Source organism: Cherax quadricarinatus, chromosome 3 (genome assembly GCF_038502225.1).
Source record: "Cherax quadricarinatus isolate ZL_2023a chromosome 3, ASM3850222v1, whole genome shotgun sequence".
Lineage (NCBI taxonomy): Eukaryota > Metazoa > Arthropoda > Malacostraca > Decapoda > Parastacidae > Cherax > Cherax quadricarinatus.
Genome location: NC_091294.1, coordinates 44,177,462 through 44,197,869, shown reverse-complemented (window position 1 = coordinate 44,197,869; position 20,408 = coordinate 44,177,462). Strand labels below are relative to the sequence as shown.

At 40.2% G+C, this 20,408-nt stretch overlaps 1 protein-coding gene across 9 annotated transcripts in view; it reads right to left on the bottom strand.

Moving 5' to 3' along the window:
- Positions 1-20,408, bottom strand: part of LOC128687939 (longitudinals lacking protein, isoforms H/M/V) — a 138,852-nt gene that overhangs the window by 88,098 nt on the left and 30,346 nt on the right. For all 9 annotated transcript variants that reach the window (XR_011392824.1, XM_070091557.1, XM_053775574.2 and 6 more), the window contains 2 exons: positions 19,772-20,035; positions 17,364-17,486 (listed from right to left, as the gene is read on the bottom strand). Coding sequence is in view for 8 of the 9 variants with exons in the window: in XM_070091557.1 (XP_069947658.1) it covers positions 17,364-17,486; positions 19,772-20,035 (387 nt within the window). In the remaining variant the exon portion in view is untranslated. The remainder of the gene's footprint in view (positions 1-17,363; positions 17,487-19,771; positions 20,036-20,408) is intronic.

The window sequence follows — 20,408 nt, the reverse complement described above, 5'->3', positions numbered from 1 at the left end:
CAGAGTATAGGCTAGGTGGCCAAACACTGCAAACCTCACACAAAGAAAAGGATCTTGGGGCGACTACAATACCGAGCACATCTGTGGCTCACATTAACCAGATAATTACTGCAGCATATACGTGCCTGGCAAACCTAAGAATAGCTTTCCGACACCTCAGTAAGGAATCATTCAAGGCTCTGTACACCATGTACACCAGGGCCATACTCATTCAAGGCTCTGTACACCATGTACACCAGGGCCATACTGAAGTACGCAGCACCAGTTTGGAACCCACACCTGGTCAAGCACGTCAAGAAATTAGAGAAAGTGAAAAGGTTTGCAACAAGACTAGTACCTGAGCTAAGGGGAATGTCCTAAGAAGAAAGGCTAAGGGAAATTGGCCTGACAACAATGGAGGACAGGAGGATTAGGGAAGACATGATAACAACATATAAATTATTGCGAGGAATAGACAAGGTTGACAAAGACAGGATGTTTCAGAGATGAAGCACAGAAACAAAGGGTCACAATTGGAAGTTGAAGACTCAGATGAGTCAAAAGGGATGTTAGGAAGTATTTCTTCAGTCACAGAGGCATAGTGGAGGCAGGATCCATACACAGTTTTAAGATGAGGTTAGATGAAGCTCATGGAGCAGGGAGAGAGAGGACATAGTAATGACCAATGAAGAGGCAGGGCCAGGAGCTATGACTCAATCCTTGCAATCACAATTAGGTGAGTAGGTATCCCCTTACCCCATAAGCCCAGGCCTCAGTTCCTCAATGCATGTAAAAGGAATAGTGTAAGGTAATCGTTAAATTCTAATGCAGCAAAATAAAAATAATGTGCATGTGTATGTACGCATGTACTTAGATTCCGCAAATGATGTTGGGGCCACTGCCAAATTGCAAATGAATTTCTAGTAAACTAGAATAAAAGGTAAGAAAAAACTAATTCAACTTACTCATAAATATTTGGTTGTTTCCATGTGATTTGATTACCAATTTCAAGTGGTTAAGCACAGAATCAGAAAGTTTTCAAAATTACATTGTTCATTTCTTGAATCAAGATGATTTTTATTTCTATAATCAAGCACAGTACTGATGGTGTGTTTTTGGAACAAAGCTTTACTTTCAACAATTTTCGATTGGATCAGGTCAGTTCGGGTTAGGACTGTTCCCCAGCCACTGGATAACACTGACAACCATTTCCTGACCTGTTTTGGCATACAATAGAGGGCACTATCTTGCATAAAGTGTGATGCAATGAATCTTGTGGAATGAGAGGAAATGTTCCTTAAGCATATCTATTGTACATATAGAGTCCAGCAATGATGTTGGATCACATGCAATCCAACATCATTTGCAGAGTTGGTATATACTTTTGCATATGCATGTGAATGGATGCACTGTATGTACATATGCACATCTATATATGTATGCCCGTGCATGTGTGCATGCGAATGTATGGATGTATGCTGTACTTGTTCTTATTTACATATAAAAAAGACATATATATATACATGTGCATAAGTGAATGTGTTCATATGAATGTGTGTGAATATATATGCATGTGCATATGTATTTATATGTATACATATGTGTATGCAATTGTGCATTTATGCACATTGTGCATGAATGTATATGCATGTATACATGAAAGTCTACACTGTAATAAATAATACAAGACAGCCACTTGCCAACATACTTGGTGGATCATTCCCATCAAGTTGTTATTTCAAAACTTTTTTTTTTTAAACATACTGGCCATTTCCCACTGAGGCAGGTTGGCCAAAAAAAAAAAAAAAAAAAAAAAAAAGAAAGAAAAACTAAAAAAGAAAGTAAAAACTTTCATCATCTTTCAATACTTTCACCATCACTCATACATAATCACAGTCTTTGCAGAGACACCCAGATATGGCTCTTTAGATGTCACTCCAAACTGCCAATATCCCAAACCCCTCCTGGCTAACCAGTTTCCCTGAATCCCTTCACAAAATATTACCCTGCTCACACTCCAACAGCTTGTCAGCTCCCAAAAACCATTCATCTCCATTCACTCCTATCTAACGCGCTCATGCACGTTTGCCAGAAGTCCAAGCTCCTCACCCACGAAACCTCCTTCACTCCCTCCTCCAATCTTTCTTAGGATGACCCCTACCCTGCCTTGCTTCCCCTACAGATTTATACACTCTCCAAGTCATTCTACTTTGTTCCATCCTCTCTAAATGACCAAACCACCTCAACAACCCTCTGACTAATACCTTTTAGTAACTCCACACCTCCTCCTAATTTCCACACTACAAATTCTCTGCATAATATTTACACCACACACTGGCCTTAGACATGACATCACCACTGCCTATCAGCTTTTAAAATAAGAATAGATTTTTCAGGGAGTTTATTCTCACATTCATATCACAGAAATCAATAGGGTGATCTTAATTAAATTCCCACAAGTTATTCTACTATTAAAGAACACAAGGTAGACCATAATATTGTAAAAACAAAATAAATATTTTAAATTTCATAAAAATTTACACAGTGTAAGTTTCAAATGTTTTAAAGGTTTGTTCCCCCTTAACCCAACCCCAACCATTCTTGCTTAGTAAAAGTCACATCCACTACACAGCAAATTCTTTAAGTATTCTCAAATTTACGTAACTCATGAATGCTTAATTTATATCAAACATCTGTATAAAAAATCTGAGAATACATAGTGTATTAACCCTTAAACTGTCCAAACGTAGATCTACGTTTACCCGCATAGTGCTCTGACCTTGATTTTTCCCATTTGAAAGCATGTAAAAAAAAACGTAGATCTATGTTCGGAGTGCTACCCAAGCAAACATAGATCTACGTTTGGACAGTTTAGGGGTTAATAAACAAAGTTCACTACAAGACTTGTTATTTTTTTATTAGCTCATCAGCTGTTTCCCACCAAGGCAGGGCGACCTGAAAAAGGAGAAACACTTTCATCATCATTCACTCCATCACTGTCTTGCTACAGGCACACCTACACTACAGTTATAACAATGCAACACATCAATGCCCCTCTTTCAGAGTGCAGGCACTGTTCTTTCCACGTCCAAGACTCAAGTCCGACTTGCTGGACTTGAGTGACACAATAGACTCTCACATTTCGTGCATCCACCGATCACATTTTCAATAAATTGTGATTGAAATGTCGTACCCAACTCCACGTTGCTCAGGAAAATGATCAGTGGAGCTCAAAGGCTAGTAACCCACACTTATAATGTAGTGATGCATTCCGTGCCTTTAACAACCACATACCTGTAGTGCAGGTCATACCTGTAGTGAAGGTCATACTTGTAGTACAGGTATGACCTTCACCAAAGTGCAGCTGTTGTTGTTGTTGGGGGTTTTGAGGGCCACCACAGCTTACTCTACATTGAGCTAGTGACTCTCCATAACATTGGAAGAAGCAACAGCAACAACTTTCCACACCATTTTGTTACAATACTACTGCATTTTTCTTTACTGTATTCATCTTTAGTATCAGTTTAACATAGTTGTGGTGAATTTTTACATTTCCTTACAATCTGGTAAGGAAATATGGTTTATTTTTACCAATGTAGATGGCAGGTGATGGTGGTGGTAAATGGTGGTGGTGATAGCTAACACAGAAGGGGTCCCACTTTACAGCGCTTTGCTCCTATGTACATTTCAACTTATACCCAATTTTTTTTTATTTTGGCACCTGATTTGCTATTATGGCATCTGCATGCCACTCTCTTTCTCTTAGTTTGTTTTCACACTAAGTCTCTCTTGATTCTGTCTGGAAAGTTTCCAGACAGAAACTTTGTATTACAATGGTATCTAAGGGTAGTCGTGATAAAGAGAGTCGTAAGTGCCTACAAAGTAGGAGATAAGCCAGGCAAGAGAGTAGCTAAGAGTGTGTCTCACTTGTGTTGAAGACGCAATCACACAAGAAGAATGTGGCTCTGGGGCACTAAAAATGTCGCATACAGTGGTACCTTGAGTTTCGAACAGCTCCCAACTCAAACAATTATGTAAGTGTATTTTTGTAAGTGCTTTTCTAAGCATATTTTTGGGGGTCTGAAACAGACTAATCTAATTTGCATTATTCCTCATGGGAACAAATTCATTCGGTATCGGCACTCTAACAGCCTTCTAGAACGAATTAAGTTCGTAACTCAAGGTACCACTGTATTTATGCTATTATAGACATTTTCAATAATCCACCCATGACATGTTTTGGGAAATTATATAAACATGCTACACATCACATAAAAGAGTAGCTTGAAACATATTAAACAGCCAGTTGGATACATATTAGACCATTTAGACAATCAACTGGGAGTGAATGGGTGTGTTGCCATGAGCCTGGTGTGTTACCGTGAGCCTGGTGTGTTGCCATGAGCCTGGGTGTGTTGCTGTGAGCCTGGGTGTGTTGCCGTGAGCCTGGGTGGTGCGTTGCCGTGAGCCTGGATGCGTTGCTATGCGCCTGGATGCGTTGCTGTGAGCCTGGGTATGTTGCCGTGATCCTGGGTATGTTGCCGTGATCCTGGGTGTGTTGCCGTGAGCCTGGGTGTGTTGCCATGAGCCTGGGTGTGTTGCTGTGAGCCTGGGTGTTTTGCCGTGAGCCTGGGTGGTGCATTGCCGTGAGCCTGGATGCGTTGCTATGCGCCTGGATGCACTGCTGTGAGCCTGGGTATGTTGCCGTGATCCTGGGTGTGTTGCCGTGAGCCTGAGCATGCTGCTGTTGTGCAGGCTACTGCATTTGTTTAGTGTTATTCGTTACTCCTTGTTGGATGTATAGTATGTTTCCAACTGGTCATTTAACCCTTTCAGGGTCAGCAAGCCCTCTCCTAAACTTGTTCTCAAAGTCGGAAATTTTTCAAAAAAAAAAAAAAATTATTATTTTTTCTTATGAAATGATAGAGAATCTTTTCTCGATCATAATGACACCAAAAATATGAAATTTGATGGAAAACTTACGGAATTATGCTCTCATGAAGTTACCGGTCTCGACGATGTTTACGCATCGGCGATTTCGTCCACTTTGAGCCCTATTATCAGTCAATTCCAATGTACCAGTCGACAAAAATTATACCTATTTCGCTAGAACTTCATTTTGTCTATCGAACGAGTACAAGAAACCACCCATTTACCGATTTCAACTAACCAATAACGCAGTCAGAAATTAGCAATTTTGCCAATTTCACACAAATAACAAAAAAATGGCACAATACCGTGACTGGAACAATACACAAATAACCCGCACATAAAAGAGAGAAGCTTACGACGACGTTTCGGTCCGACTTGGACCATTGACAAAGTCACACTAACCAGAAGTGGAGCAGGACAGCTATATATAGCCAGGAAGAGGTGGTGGTGGTAGTAGTAGTAGTAGTAGTAGTACAAGAATAGTATATAATACCGACAAGATGAAATTAAGACCCGCGCAACACCCGGGCATCCCTATCGCAGACGTTTCGCCATCCAGCCAGCCACTGGATGGCGAAACATCCACAACAAAGACAGCCAGACGTCGCACATGTGTCTTAATTTCATCAGTAGTTGTACTAGTAGTAATACTACTACTACTACAGTAGTAGTACTACTACCTCTTCTACTACTACTACTACTTTTTTTTTTTATTATCACACTGGCCAATTCCCACCAAGGCAGGGTGGCCCAAAAAAGAAAAACTTTCACCATCATTCACTCCATCACCCATCTGGCAAGACAATGATGGAGTGAATGATGGTGAAAGTTTTTCTTTTTTGGGCTACCCTGCCTTGGTGGGAATCGGCCAGTGTGATAATAAAAAAAAAAATAGTAGTAGTAGTAGTAGTAGAAGAGGTAGTAGTAGTGGTAGTGGTAGAAGTGGGAAATAAGGAGGACGAGCAAGTCAAATACAAAGGAAGGGGAGCACTGCAAGAGAGCTAGGTGCCCACTGAGGGAGAGCAAGCGCACAGAGGTGCGTGAAAGGGGAAGTGGTGAAATAAATGAAGAAGGAACAGAAACACGAGACAGAAGAGAGAAAGACAACCCAGAGGAGAAAAGGAAAGAGGAAAGGGGTGAGAGGGAGAGGAAGAAAAAGAAAAAGAAAAAATGAGGAGTCAGGTTAAGTCACGGGTGTTCTGAAGTTTGGAGCATTTTATAATGTAGTGGGAGAGGAAGGCATCTACAGAGACGAAGCCAGGGCTAAGGTTCATACAAGGAAAGTTGTGTATTAGAGAGGATTTAACTAGACGGCGACTGTTCGAGTTGGAAGTAGGGAAGACAGTTTTAGCAGAAGACCAGTCAATAGGATGGCTATGATCTCTGACGTGACAGAAAAGAACATTGTTAGTGTCGGCAAGCCTAACACTATTTTTGTGCTCCCTAAGCCTGTCAGAAAGAGATCGACCAGTTTCTCCGAAGTATTGAAGAGGACAGGAGGAGCAAGAAATAGAGTAGACACCAGGAACATCTGTAGAGGGAGGAGAGGTATGAACAAGATTAGTGCGAAGAGTGTTAGTCTGGCGGAAGGTAAGCTTGATTCTAAGGGACGGAGAGAATTGATGAGATTAGAAAGACCGGAAAGAGTTCCCAGGAGTAGAGAGTTTGGGAGAGAAGAAATTGCGTTTAGCACGTGAGAGGGCAGAGTCTATGAAATGGGAAGGGTAGCCAAGACGGGAAAACGAATTATGAAGAGTGGAAATTTCTGCTGGAAGGAAATGAGGATCACAGATGCGGAGGGAACGGAGAAAGAGGGAGATAAGAACACTTTTCTTGACAGGGGAAGCATGATAGGAAAAGTAGCGAATGTACATGCCACTATGCATAGGTTTTCGGTAAACGGAAAAGGAAACACCTGTATCTGAGAGGTGGACATGGACATCAAGGAAAGGAAGTAAGGAATTAGATTCCCATTCAGCTTTAAACTTAATGGAAGGGGCAAGATTATTAAGAGCTTCAAGAAAAGGTTGGAAGAGACTGGAGTCATGAGGCCACAGAGCAAAAATGTCATCCACATAGCGGAGCCAGAGTGAAGGTTGCACATCAAGGGTAGGAAGAAGAACAGTCTTGAAGTATTCCATGTAAAGATTAGCAAGGACAGGAGAGAGAGGAGATCCCATAGCGACACCGAAGGTTTCAGAATAATATTTCCCTTGGAAGGAAAAGGAGTTAGAGTCCACACAGAGGCGGATAAGATCAAGAAAGACATCAGTAGGTATAGGGAGATGAAGAAACCCTTCATGGGCCTTCTCTCTAAGGAAATCAAGGACACCATCAAGAGGGACATTGGTGAAGAGGGACTCAACGTCAAGACTAAGCATCTTACAGGTTGGGAGAGAGCGAACCCGTTCAATGAAGTCTTGAGAGTGAAGGAGGTGGGCAGGAGAAAAAGTACCAAGAAAGGGAGTGAGGGTTTTGGCCAGCCAAGAAGCAAGAGAATAAGAGACAGAACCTCTAGAGGATATGATAGGACGAAGAGGAATATCAGGTTTATGAGTTTTGGGAAGGCCATAGAAATTGGGAAGAGAGGGACAGATGACACGAAACCATTGCACAGTGGTATGTACATTCACTACTTTTCCTATCATGCTTCCCCTGTCAAGAAAAGTGTTCTTATCTCCCTCTTTCTCCGTTCCCTCCGCATCTGTGATCCTCAGTTCCTTCCAGCAGAAATTTCCACTCTTCATAATTCGTTTTCCCGTCTTGGCTACCCTTCCCATTTCATAGACTCTGCCCTCTCACGTGCTAAACGCAATTTCTTCTCTCCCAAACTCTCTACTCCTGGGAACTCTTCTATCCCCTGCCTTCCCTACATTTCCGGTCTTTCTAATCTCAACAATTCTCTCTGTCCCTTAGACATCAAGCTTACCTTCCGCCAGACTAACACTCTTCGCACTAATCTCGTTCATACCTCTCCTCCCTCTACAGATGTTCCTGGTGTCTACTCTATTTCTTGCTCCTCCTGTCCTCTTCAATACTTCGGAGAAACTGATCAATCTCTTTCTGACAGGCTTAGGGAGCACAAAAATAGTGTTAGGCTTGCCGACACTAACAATGCTCTTTTCTGTCACGTCAGAGATCATAGCCATCCTATTGACTGGTCTTCTGCTAAAACTGTCTTCCCTACTTCCAACTCAAACAGTCGCCGTCTAGTTGAATCCTCTCTAATACACAACTTTCCTTGTATGAACCTTAACCCTGGCTTCGTCTCTGTAGATGCCTTCCTCTCCCACTACATTATAAAATGCTCCAAACTTCAGAACACCCGTGACTTAACCTGACTCCTCATTTTTTCTTTTTCTTCCTCTCCCTCTTCCCCTTTCCTCTTTCCTTTTCTCCTCTAGGTTGTCTTTCTCTCTTCTGTCTCGTGTTTCTGTTCCTTCTTCATTTATTTCACCACTTCCCCTTTCACGCACCTCTGTGCGCTTGCTCTCCCTCAGTGGGCACCTAGCTCTCTTGCAGTGCTCCCCTTCCTTTGTATTTGACTGGCTCGTCCTCCTTATTTTCCACTTCTACCACTACCACTACTACTACCTCTTCTTCTACTACTACTACTACTACTACTACTACTACTGCTACTACTACAACTACTGATGAAATTAAGACACATGTGCGACGTCTGGCTGTCTTTGTTGTGGACGTTTCGCCATCCAGTGGCTGGCTGGATGGCGAAACGTCTGCGATAGGGATGCCCGGGTGTTGCGCGGGTCTTAATTTCATCTTGTCGGTATTATATACTATTCTTGTACTACTACTACTACTACTACTACCACCACCTCTCCCTGCCTATATATAGCCGTCCTGCTCCACTTCTGGTTGGTGTGACTTTGTCAATGGTCCTAGTCGGACCGAAACGTCGTCGTAAGCTTCTCTCTTTTATGTACGGGTTATTTGTGTAATTTCACACAAATTTCAAAAGATGCCAATTTCCAAATAGGGTCCAGAATAAACAAGACAGACATTCCTGGCACTAAAATAACATTTCCTCTGTTGATTACTCACGTCCCCAGGCCTCTGCTACATTTCTTTTGCTTTCCACATTGAATTTTTATTCTCACAAAGAATAGAAGATTCACGTTATGCAGACTTCTGCATTCGTGTAGAAATGGTGTAGAAATTATATAAATAATATCAGCGCACTTGTGAAAGAATATTAGACTCGCCAATTGTCATGTATTGGACTCGTGGCATGATTTGTTTACCTTTGAACTTTGGCAAAAATCGACTATTTCTGCTACTTTGAGCTCAATTTCAGGGTATTTTTCATTGTGAAACCACTCAAAATCATCTCAATTTCCATAATATGTCTTCCATTCTATAAAATGAGACCAGGAAAACTAGAATACAACCATAAATAGCATACGAAAATAAACTGCAAAGTCGCTGTTTTAAACCAAAAGCACGGTTGGAGTTTTTTTTTCTCATTATGCACTGCCTGCTGCAGGATTTTTTTTATACTGTGCACACTGACCACATAGACCCATTCTTTCATATGTAGGCCTACCAGCTTTCTCTAGCTAGATCTGAAGGCACTAGAATTTATGTGTACTAGTACGGCACCAACCCTGGTGTGTAAGCCGTACTAGTATGGCACCAACCCTGAAAGGGTTAATACGTGTCCATCTGATGGTCTATTATGTGTCCACCAAAAACACTGACATTATGTATTCATTTATTGAGGATTATCATATATACACAAAATTATTTTCACATTAATGCAGTAGCCTGCATAACAGTTGCCACAAGCCATGATGTGTTGTCAGTAATTCAGTCTGATTACAGAATTTGTGTGATCTGCCTCCCTCTGTATTCTAGCAAATTTCCAGTTTCAAATTCACCACTCACTATGTATAATTACTATAATTATGGGGGAGCGCTAAACCCATAGGGATTATACAGTGCCTGTGGGGAAGGGGGGGGGGATGGAAGGTATTCAGACTCAATTCAGGGAACTGGAGCACAGATCCAATTCCCTAGATCAAGAGCCCCTCACCAGGGGTCACTATGTATAAGCTAAGGGCAAAAATACTTTAAGGTAAATAATGTGTGTACTGTACATTCATTTTACTTTCATATTGTTTTCTTAGGCCTAGTTCTATTGCACACTTAATACATGTTAGTGTAAACATGTTGTCAGGCCTTTGTATGTATTTAAAAGTGAAAAAAAGTGATTCACTTTACGGCGATTTTCGCTTCACGGCAGTAGCCTGGAACCTAACCCACCATTTAATCGAGGTCCTTCTATACTGCCTACCACATGTTTGTACAAGTATTGTACAGACCCACAAAACCCTCTCCTGAAATTTGCACATCAATAAACAATAGCAACTACTGGAATAATTTGGTAAGGAATTTTTTTTTTTTTCAATATGCTGGTCATCTCCCACCGAGGCAGGGGAAACCAAAAAAGAAACACTTTCATAATCACGCAGAATCACTGTCTTTGCAGAGGTGCACAGACACGACAGTTCAGACGTCACTCCAAACAGCAAATATCCCAAACCCCTCCTTTACTCTATTATTATTATTATTATTATTTTTCAACATGTCGGCCGTCTCCTACCGAGGCAGGGTGATCCAAAAAGAAAAACTTTCATCATTCAACACTTTCGCCATCACTTATACATAATCACTGTCTTTGCAGAGGTGCTCAGATACGACAGTTTAGATGTTCCTCCAAACTGCCAATATCATAAACCCCTCCTTTAAAGTGCAGGCATTGTACTTCCCATTTCCAGGACTCTAGTCCAGCTAACCAGTTTCCCTGAATCCCTTCACAAAATATTACCCTGCTCACACTCCCACAGGTCATCAGGTCTCAAAAACCATTCGTCTCCAGTCATTCCTATCTAACACGCTCAACACACTTGCTGGAAGTCCAAGCCCCTTGCCCACAAAACCTCCTCTACCCCCTCCCTCCAACCTTTTCGGGGACGACCCCTACCCTATCTTCCTTCCCCAACAAATTTATATGCTTTCCAAGTCATTATACTTTTGTTCCATTCTCTCTAAATGACCAAACCACCTCAAGCCCCTCATCAGCCCTCTGATTAATACTTTTAGTAATGCCACACCTCCTAATTTCCACACTACGAATTCTCTGCATAATATTTACACCACACATTGCCCTTAGACATGACATTTCCACTGCCTCCAGCCACTGCCTCACTGCAGCATATACAACCCATGCTTCACACCCATATAAGAGTGTTGGTACCACTATACTCTTGTACATTCCTTTTCTGTCTCCATGGATAACATTCTTTGTCTCCACAGATACCTCAATTCACCACTCACCTTTTTTCCTTCATCAATTCTATGGTTTAGCTCATCCTTCATAACCCCATCTGCTAATAAAACAACTCCCAAGTATCTGAAAACATTCACTTCTTCCATACTCCCTCCCTCCAATGTGATATTCAATTTTTCTTATCTAAATTGTTTGATACCCTCATCACCTTACTCTTATCTATATTCACTTTCAACTTTCTACCTTTACACGCCCTCCCAAACTCATCCACTAACCTTTGCAACTTTTCTTTAGAATCTCCCAAAAGCAAAGTATCATCAGCAAAAAGTAACTGTGTCAACTCCCATTTTGCATTTGATTCTCCATAATTTAATCCCACTCCTCTCTCTAACATCCTAGCATTTGCAACCCCATCTATAAATATATTAAACAACCATGGTGACATTACACATCCCTGTCTAAGACCTATTTTTACAGAGTAGTCGTCTCCCTCTCTCCTACACACCCTAATCTGAGCATCACTATCCTCATAAAAACTCTTAACATCATTTAGTAACTTACTACCTATTCCATACACTTGCAACATCTGCTACATTGCTCCCCTATCCACTCTACCATACGCCTTTTCTGAATCCATAAATGCAATGAAAACTTCCCTGCCTTTATTTAAATACTGTTCACATACATATATATGCTGTGGTGTAAATATTATGCAGAAAATATGGAGTGTGGAAATTAAGAGGTGTGTGGAGTTACTAAAAGTATTAGTAAGAGGGCTGAAGAGGGGTTGTTGAGATGGTTTGGTCATTTAGAGAGAATGGCTCAAAGTAGAATGACATGGAGAGCATATAAATCTGTAGGGGAAGGAAGGCGGGGTAGGGGTCGTCCTCGAAAAGGTTGGAGGGAGGGGGTAAAGGAAGTTTTATGGGCGAGGAACTTGGACTTCCAGCAAGTGTGTGTGAGTGTCTTAGATAGGAGTGAATGGAGACGAATGGTTTTTGAGACCTGATGAGCTGTTGGAGTGTGAGTAGGGTAATATTTAGTGAAGGGATTCAGGGAAACCGGTTATTTTTCTATAGCCAGACTTGAGTACTGGAAATGGGAAGTACAATGCCTGCACTTTAAAGGAGGGGTTTGGGATATTGGCAGTTTGGAGGGATATGTTATATATCTTTATAGTACAGTGGTACCTCGGGATACGAACAACTGAAAACTCGAACAATTATGTAAGTGTATTTATGTAAGTGCTTTTGTAAGTGTATTTTTGGGGTCTAAAAAGGATTAATCTAATTTATATTATTCCTTATGGGAACAAATTTGTTCGGTATCAGCATTCGAACAGCCTTCTGGAACGAAATAAAATCGTATCCCAAGGTACCACTGTATATGTTTCTAAACGGTTGTATCTGGGTGCCTCTGCAAAAGCAGTGATTATGTATGAGTGAGGTGAAAGTGTTGAATGATGATGAAAGTATTTTCTTTTTGGGGATTTTCTTTCTTTTTGGGTCACCCTGCCTCAGTGGGAGATGGCCAACTTGTTAAAAAAAAAAAATATGCTTCAATGTAAACACCTGATCTACACATCCCCTACCCATTCTAAAGCCTCCTTGCTCATCTGCAATCCTGCTCTCTGTCTTACCTCTTAATTCTTTCAATAATAACCCTACCATACACTTTACCTGGTATACTCAGTAAGCTTATCCCCCTATGATTATCACAATCTTCTTTGTCCCCCTTCCCTTTATATAAAAGAATTATACATGCTCTCTGCCAATCCCTAGGTACCTTCCCATCATTCATACATTTATTAAACAAAAATACCAACCATTCCAACACTATCTCCCCCTACTTTTCTGTCATGATCCCATCAGTTCCAGCTGCTTTACCCCCTTTCATTCTATGTAATGCCTCACACACCTCCCCCACACTCAAATGCTGCTCTTCTTCACTCCTAAAAGATATTATACCTTCCTGGCCAGTGCAAGAAATTACTGGTTCCCTTTCTTCATCGACATTTAAAAGTTCCTCAAAATATTTCCGCCATCTACCCAATACCTCCAGCTCCCCATCTGTTAACTCCTCTACTCTGTTTTTAAGTGACAAATCCATTCATTCCCTAGGCTTTCTTAACTTGTTTATTTCACTCCAAATTTTTTTCTTATTTTTTTTTTTAACAAGTCGGCAGTCTCCCACCGAGGCAGGGTGACCAAAAAAGAAAGAAAATCCCCAAAAATAAAATACTTTCATCATCATTTAACACTTTCACCTCACTCACACATAATCACTGTTTTTGCAGAGGTGCTCAGAATACAACCGTTTAGAAGTATATACATATAAAGATACACAACATATCCCTCCAAACTGCCAATATCCCAAACCCTTCCTTTGAAGTGCAGGTATTGTACTTCCCATTTCCAGGACTCATGTCCGGCTATATAAAAATAACCAGATATAAAAATAACCGGTAATTTCCCTGAATTTTTTTTTTTTTTCAACAAGTCGGCCATCTCCCACCGAGGCAGGGTGACCCAAAAAAGAAAGAAAATCCCCAAAAAGAAAATACTTTCATCATCATTCAACACTTTCACCACACTCGCACATTATCACTGTTTTTGCAGAGGTGCTCAGAATACAACAGTTTAGAAGCATACACATATAAAGATACACAACATATCCCTCCAAACTGCCAATATCCCAAACCCCTCCTTTAAAGTGCAGGCATTGTACTTCCCATTTCCAGGACTCAAGTCCGACTATATGAAAATAACCGGTTTCCCTGAATCCCTTCACTAAATATTATCCTGCTCACACTCCAACAGATCGTCAGGTCCCAAGTACCATTCGTCTCCATTCACTCCTATCTAACACGCTCACGCACGCTTGCTGGAAGTCCAAGCCCCTTGCCCATAAAACCTCCTTTACCCCCTCTCTCCAACCCTTTCGAGGACGACCCCTAGCCCGCCTTCCTTCCCCTATAGATTTATATGCTTTCCATGTCATTCTACTTTCATCCATTCTCTCTAAATGACCAAACCACCTCAACAACCCCTCTTCTGCCCTCTGACTAATACTTTTATTAACTCCACACCTTTTCCTAATTTCCACACTCCGAATTTTCTGCATAATATTTACACCACACATTGCCCTTAAACAGGACATCTCCACTGCCTCCAACCGTCTCCTCGCTGCTGCATTTACCACCCAAGCTTCACACCCATATAAGTGTTGGTACTACTATACTTTCATACATTCCCTTCTTTGCCTCCATGGATAACGTTTTTTGACTCCACATATACCTCAACGCACCACTCACCTTTTTTCCCTCATCAATTCTATGATTAACCTCATCCTTCATAAATCCATCTGCCGACACGTCAACTCCCAAGTATCTGAAAACATTCACTTCTTCCATACTCCTTCTCCCCAATTTGATATCCAATTTTTCTTTATCTAAATCATTTGATACCCTCATCACCTTACTCTTTTCTATGTTCACTTTCAACTTTCTACCTTTACACACATTCCCAAACTCATCCACTAACCTTTGCAATTTTTCTTTAGAATCTCCCATAAGCACAGTATCATCAGCAAAAAGTAACTGTGTCAATTCCCATTTTGAATTTGATTCCCCAAAATTTAATCCCACCCCTCTCCCGAACACCCTAGCATTTACTTCCTTTACAACCCCATCTATAAATATATTAAACAACCATGGTGACATTACACATCCCTGTCTAAGACCTACTTTTACTGGGAAGTAGTCTCCCTCTCTTCTACACACCCTGAATCCCTTCACTAAATATTACCCTGTTCACACTCCAACAGCTTGTCAGGTCCCAAATACCATTCGTCTCCATTCACTCCTAACACGCTCACGCACGCTTGCTGGAAATCCAAGCCCCTCGCCCACAAAACCTCCTTTACCCCCTCCCTCCAACCTTTTCGAGGACGACCCCTACCCCACCTTCCTTTCCCTACAGATTTATACGCAATGGCCAATGCATGAAATTACCGCCTCCCTTTCTTCGTCGACATTTAAAATTTCCTCAAAATATTCCTGCCATCTACCCAATACCTCCATCTCCCCATCTACTAACTCCCCTACTCTGTTTTTAACTGACAAATCCATTCGTTCCCTAGGCTTTCTTAACCTGTTTAACTCATCCAAAATTTGTTTTTATTTTCATTAAAATTTCTTGACAATGCCTCTCCCACTCTATCATTTGCTCTCCTTTTGCACTCTCTCACTACTCTCTTCATCTTTCTTTTACTCTCCATATACTCTGCTCTTCTTATAACACTTCTGATTTGTAAAAACCTCTCATAAGATACCTTCTTCTCTTTTATCACACCCTTTACTTCATCATTCCACCAATCACTCCTCTTTCCTCTTGCACCCACCCTCCTATAACCACAAACTTCTGCCCCACATTCAAATACTGCATTTTTAAAACTATTCCAACCCTCTTCAACCCCCACACTACTCATACTTGCACTAGCCCACCTCTCTGCCAATAGTTGCTTATATCTCACCCGAACTTCCTCCTCCCTTAGTTTAAACACTTTCACCTCTCTCTTACTTTTTGTTGCCATTTTCCTCTTGTCCCATCCACCTCTTACTCTGACTGTAGCTACAACTAAATAATGATCCGATATATCAGTTGCCCCTCTATAAACATGTACATCTGCCCCACATTCTAATACTGCATTTTTAAAACTATCCCATCCCTCTTCAGCCCCCTACTACCCATACTTGCACTATCCCACCTTTCTGCCAATAGTTGCTTACATCTCACCCTAACTTCCTCCTCCCTTTGTTTATAAACTTTCATCTCTCTCTTACTTAATCCTGCCATTTTCCTTTTGTCCCATCTACCTCTAACTCTAACTGTAGCTACAACTAAATAATGATCCGATAAATCCATTGCCCCTCTATAAACATGTACATCCTGAAGCCTACCCATCAACCTTTTATCCACCAATACATAATCTAACAAACTACTTTTATTACGTGCTATATCATATCTTGTATACTTATTTATCCCCTTTTTCATAAAATATGTATTACTTATTACCAAACCTCATCCTACACATAGTTCAATTAAATGCTCCCCATTTTCATTTACCCCTGGCACCCCAAATTTACCTACCAATCCCTCTACAACATTTTTACCCACTTTAGCATTGAGATCCCCAACCACAAGTACTCTCTTACTTGGTTCAAAACTCCCCATGCACTCACTCAACATTTCCCAAAATCTCTCTCTCTCTTATACACTTCTCTCTTCTCCAGGTGCATAAACACTTACTATAAAGAAATGTAGCTTATTTTTTACCACTGTTGACATGCTGAGGCAGGTGATGGTGGTGGTAGCTGCTGCTGCCTCTCACACATTTTTACAGGTATTGCACAGGACCATATGAATCTTCACATATTTTCAGATCAACAAGCAATGACAACTACAATGTGGGGTATGAGAAGTGTTATTTTTAACAAATTATAAAATTTAAAAAACTTATTTGGATTTTTTCAAGGTGTTATGAACATAACCTTATTTTTCTTGTATGTTCCTTAGTCCACATACTGAGTATCACTATTTCATGCAAGGCACAGATTAACAGAAACATAACCCTCACAATATGCAAGATTCTACTGTGAATACCAAAATGCCCTTCAGAAATGGGAAAAATTGTTAAGGATCTTTCATCACTGCTAAATTGAAAAAATGCTAGGGTCTTAGATGACAACAACAAGAGACTAATAAGTGCTATACTTCTTTCTTAAAATTCCTTTTTCAAGGTCTGAACCAGATTTTAATTTGTTCCAGAACACCTCATGCTCTAATCATTCTGGATCAGCAGTAACTGATTGCAAACAATGTATCTTTTGAATATGCAAATATTTTTATAACAAGTTTTTAAATATGTTTCAGCTGTCTGAACTTAGGTACCGGTCCTGGCTTCAGAGACTGCAATTTCCTTGTAGATTAGTCTTCCATAAAAATCAGAGTTCAACAATTTAACATAAAGCTATTGCATGGATATCACTATACATGCATGCATTCTAAAAGATTACCAGGTAAATACTGCTAGTGAAAACAGTACTCTTTCCAAAAAATGCAAAGCTGATTTTAACACTAACCATTTGTTCCTCTTGTGAAGTTGCTCCCTGCTGAGTTATCATGGTAGATGAATCAAGGACTCCAACCCCACTGTAGCCTTCCACTGCTGTCAACTCTCCTCCAAGTGTGCCCTCAGTCATCCACTATAGACAAAAATACAAATTCCATCAGGCATTTCAATGTTGATCAAAAGAATATTTTATAATCTTTCACACAATTATGCCTTATAGATTTACCACAAGGCTAAATTCAGTACATGAATTTTTTTTTTATTTGCAGATTCTTAACTGTACTACTGAACAAATTCCCAGCTATTTAACAGGTTTTATACAAAAATTTCTGGATCTAACTATAAAATATATTCTTTCAAGGAGAATAGCATTTCTACAGGAGTCAAATATGCCTCTTAAGAAGCTTGGAAGATTATTCAAATTTAAGAATATGCACTTGCTCTATTAATCAATTCTTTAAGCTTCATAAGGAATTGATAGACTCCAGTATTGAAAACTATTCTCATATATAGGCCAGTCTTTCTACATATACTGTACAGCACTTTAATAGCTAAGACTATTCAACTATTTATCTCATGCATTTCTAGTTCTCCTCTTCTATACAGGCAGGTATCTTCTAAGGCTTCTATGAATGTTCTCTAAAGTTCATGTTCTTACAATTAACAGGTGTTCCTCCTCCTGCTCCTATGTCACTGATGCCCTGTTTCCTCCAATCTGGGACTACCTTTCTCTGAGTCTACAGTATGTAATATATTTTTGACATTAAAAATGACTCGAGGATTTAACACTGCTGAAGGAGCATTTTAAAACATTTATCAATAATCCTCCAACCTAGTTTGGCTATCATTTAGTCAGGAATATCTAGGGGTGTGGCTCTTGAACTATTGCATTTGTATTAAAGAAAGAGGGTTCATAAAGTACTTTGGACTTGTTGAGGGTTGGGGAAGGGGCATACCTGGAGAAATTTCTGAGGCTGTTTTTCCTTTTTCTGCCTGCCAACCAATTTCTCCTTCTCATGTCTGCTGTTGTTTATGTGCTCCTTCAACTGTTCCATTTTTTTCCATTAGGGTCAGAATTCATGAGATAATTTTTCTGATGTAAAATTATCTCATGATACTTCTGACAGGAGGGTTAGTTTGATAAGATGCCATTTTGTCCCAGGAGATATCCTCCTGTGCACTTGGTGGCTCTTTGATATCTTTTTGCTCCTACCATCTTTTCCATACAGGATGGATATGGGGTGTACAATAAACTAGCCACTTCAGTGGCAAAATCTAATCTCTCGAATTAATTATCTTTCTCATCTATTATGACTGAGTTCACGGTGTAATCAGTTCAACAGCTTTTAAGGAATAGTTTTGAGGTGGTCTGTCCCTCAGCCAAGAAAAATCTTCAGCTTCATTTTCTTGAACTATGTTCCAAACTATGAAGCTGAACACTTTTAATGACTGAGGGACTGACCACCTCAAAACTACTACTTCAATGCTATTGAGCTGATCACAACATATTTACTTCTCCACTGCTTCTGCTGTCTCCATATTTAGTCACATCAGTATCTGACTGAAGAAGCCTACTGTTTGGGCGAAATGCTTTGGATATAAAGATATTCAACTGCTGCACGTCTTACTGTTCTACTTGTTGATAGTGTGCACCTCTAGTAGTACAGTATAATGAAACAATGAGTCTGATGAAGAAAGTTAAGATGATGTAACTGAGAATGAAGAACATGACAAGTTTAATTTTGATTAATTTTATAAAGAAACTGCAGCTAGCATTCCTAAAAACAGTAAGTCACAAACATCTGTCTTGGGATCCCTTACCAAAACACAAAAAGCAGTATACAAAAACAAATGCACTGTGATTCATGTTGCCACAAACATGGAAACAAAAATATACAAATACAGTACAGTGGACCCCCGGTTAACGATATTTTTTCACTCCAGAAGTATGTTCAGGTGCCAGTACTGACCGAATTTGTTCCCATAAGAAATATTGTGAAGTAGATTAGTCCATTTCAGACCCCCAAACATACACGTACAAACGCACTTACATAAATACACTTACATAATTGGTCACATTCGGAGGTAATCGTTATGCGGGGGTCCACTGTATATGGCAATGGCGTTATTGCCTAAAGAAGGAAATCCACTAAAGTGGTCGAAAGAAAATACATTAACTCTTCCATCTCTGGTAAACCTGGCCAATAAATATCTGAGTTCACCCCCATCATCAAGAGTGTTAGACTGTTCAGCATTGAAGGAACATTTACTCTCCTCACGGGAACAGATTATCTTCTTGACAATAGATGTTCATGTTTCTCAACTAACAATTACTCCTTACTTAAATTTAACACTGATAAAACAATTATTATAATGTTTGCTGATAAAATCTATTTTAATGTTTCTAATGGAGCTTACCCCTTGAACCTCTGAAGCACTAACAGATACAATGGGTGCCTGTGACAGCATTTCTTGATGATCAAGAGATTGCCTTTCATATTCAACAGATAGTGGAAAGCTGCCTTTTCCTTCTGTATTATTTTCTATTCTGGTATCCTCCACTTCGTAAGAGGAATTATTATGAGTTTGATAATCCAAGCCAGGATCTGCTGCATTTAAATTTATGTCAGTGTTTATGTCTTCTAAAACTTCTTCTTTTATACCAGTTTCAACAAACACATCCTAGAAAAAATAAAATGTTAATTCTGTACATGTAAACAATTTAAAAATACTATTAAAAACATCAATTTAGTTCATTCCATACCTGTTATTAACTCTTTCACTGTCTCTCATGTTAATCTACATTACAGATGCCAGAGTTGCCCAAGTAGATCTATGTTTTAAGCACAGTGCCATCATTTATACTGCGAGGTAAATTTTGGCCTATTCATGAGAGACTGGGTATGTGTGGTGTGGTGTGGTGTACTCACCTATTTGTGATTGCAGGGGTCGAGTCACAGCTCCTGGCCCCGCCTCTTCGCTGATTGCTACTAGGGCCTCTCTCTCCCTGCCCCATGAGCTCTATCATACCTCGCCTTAAAACTATGTATGGTTC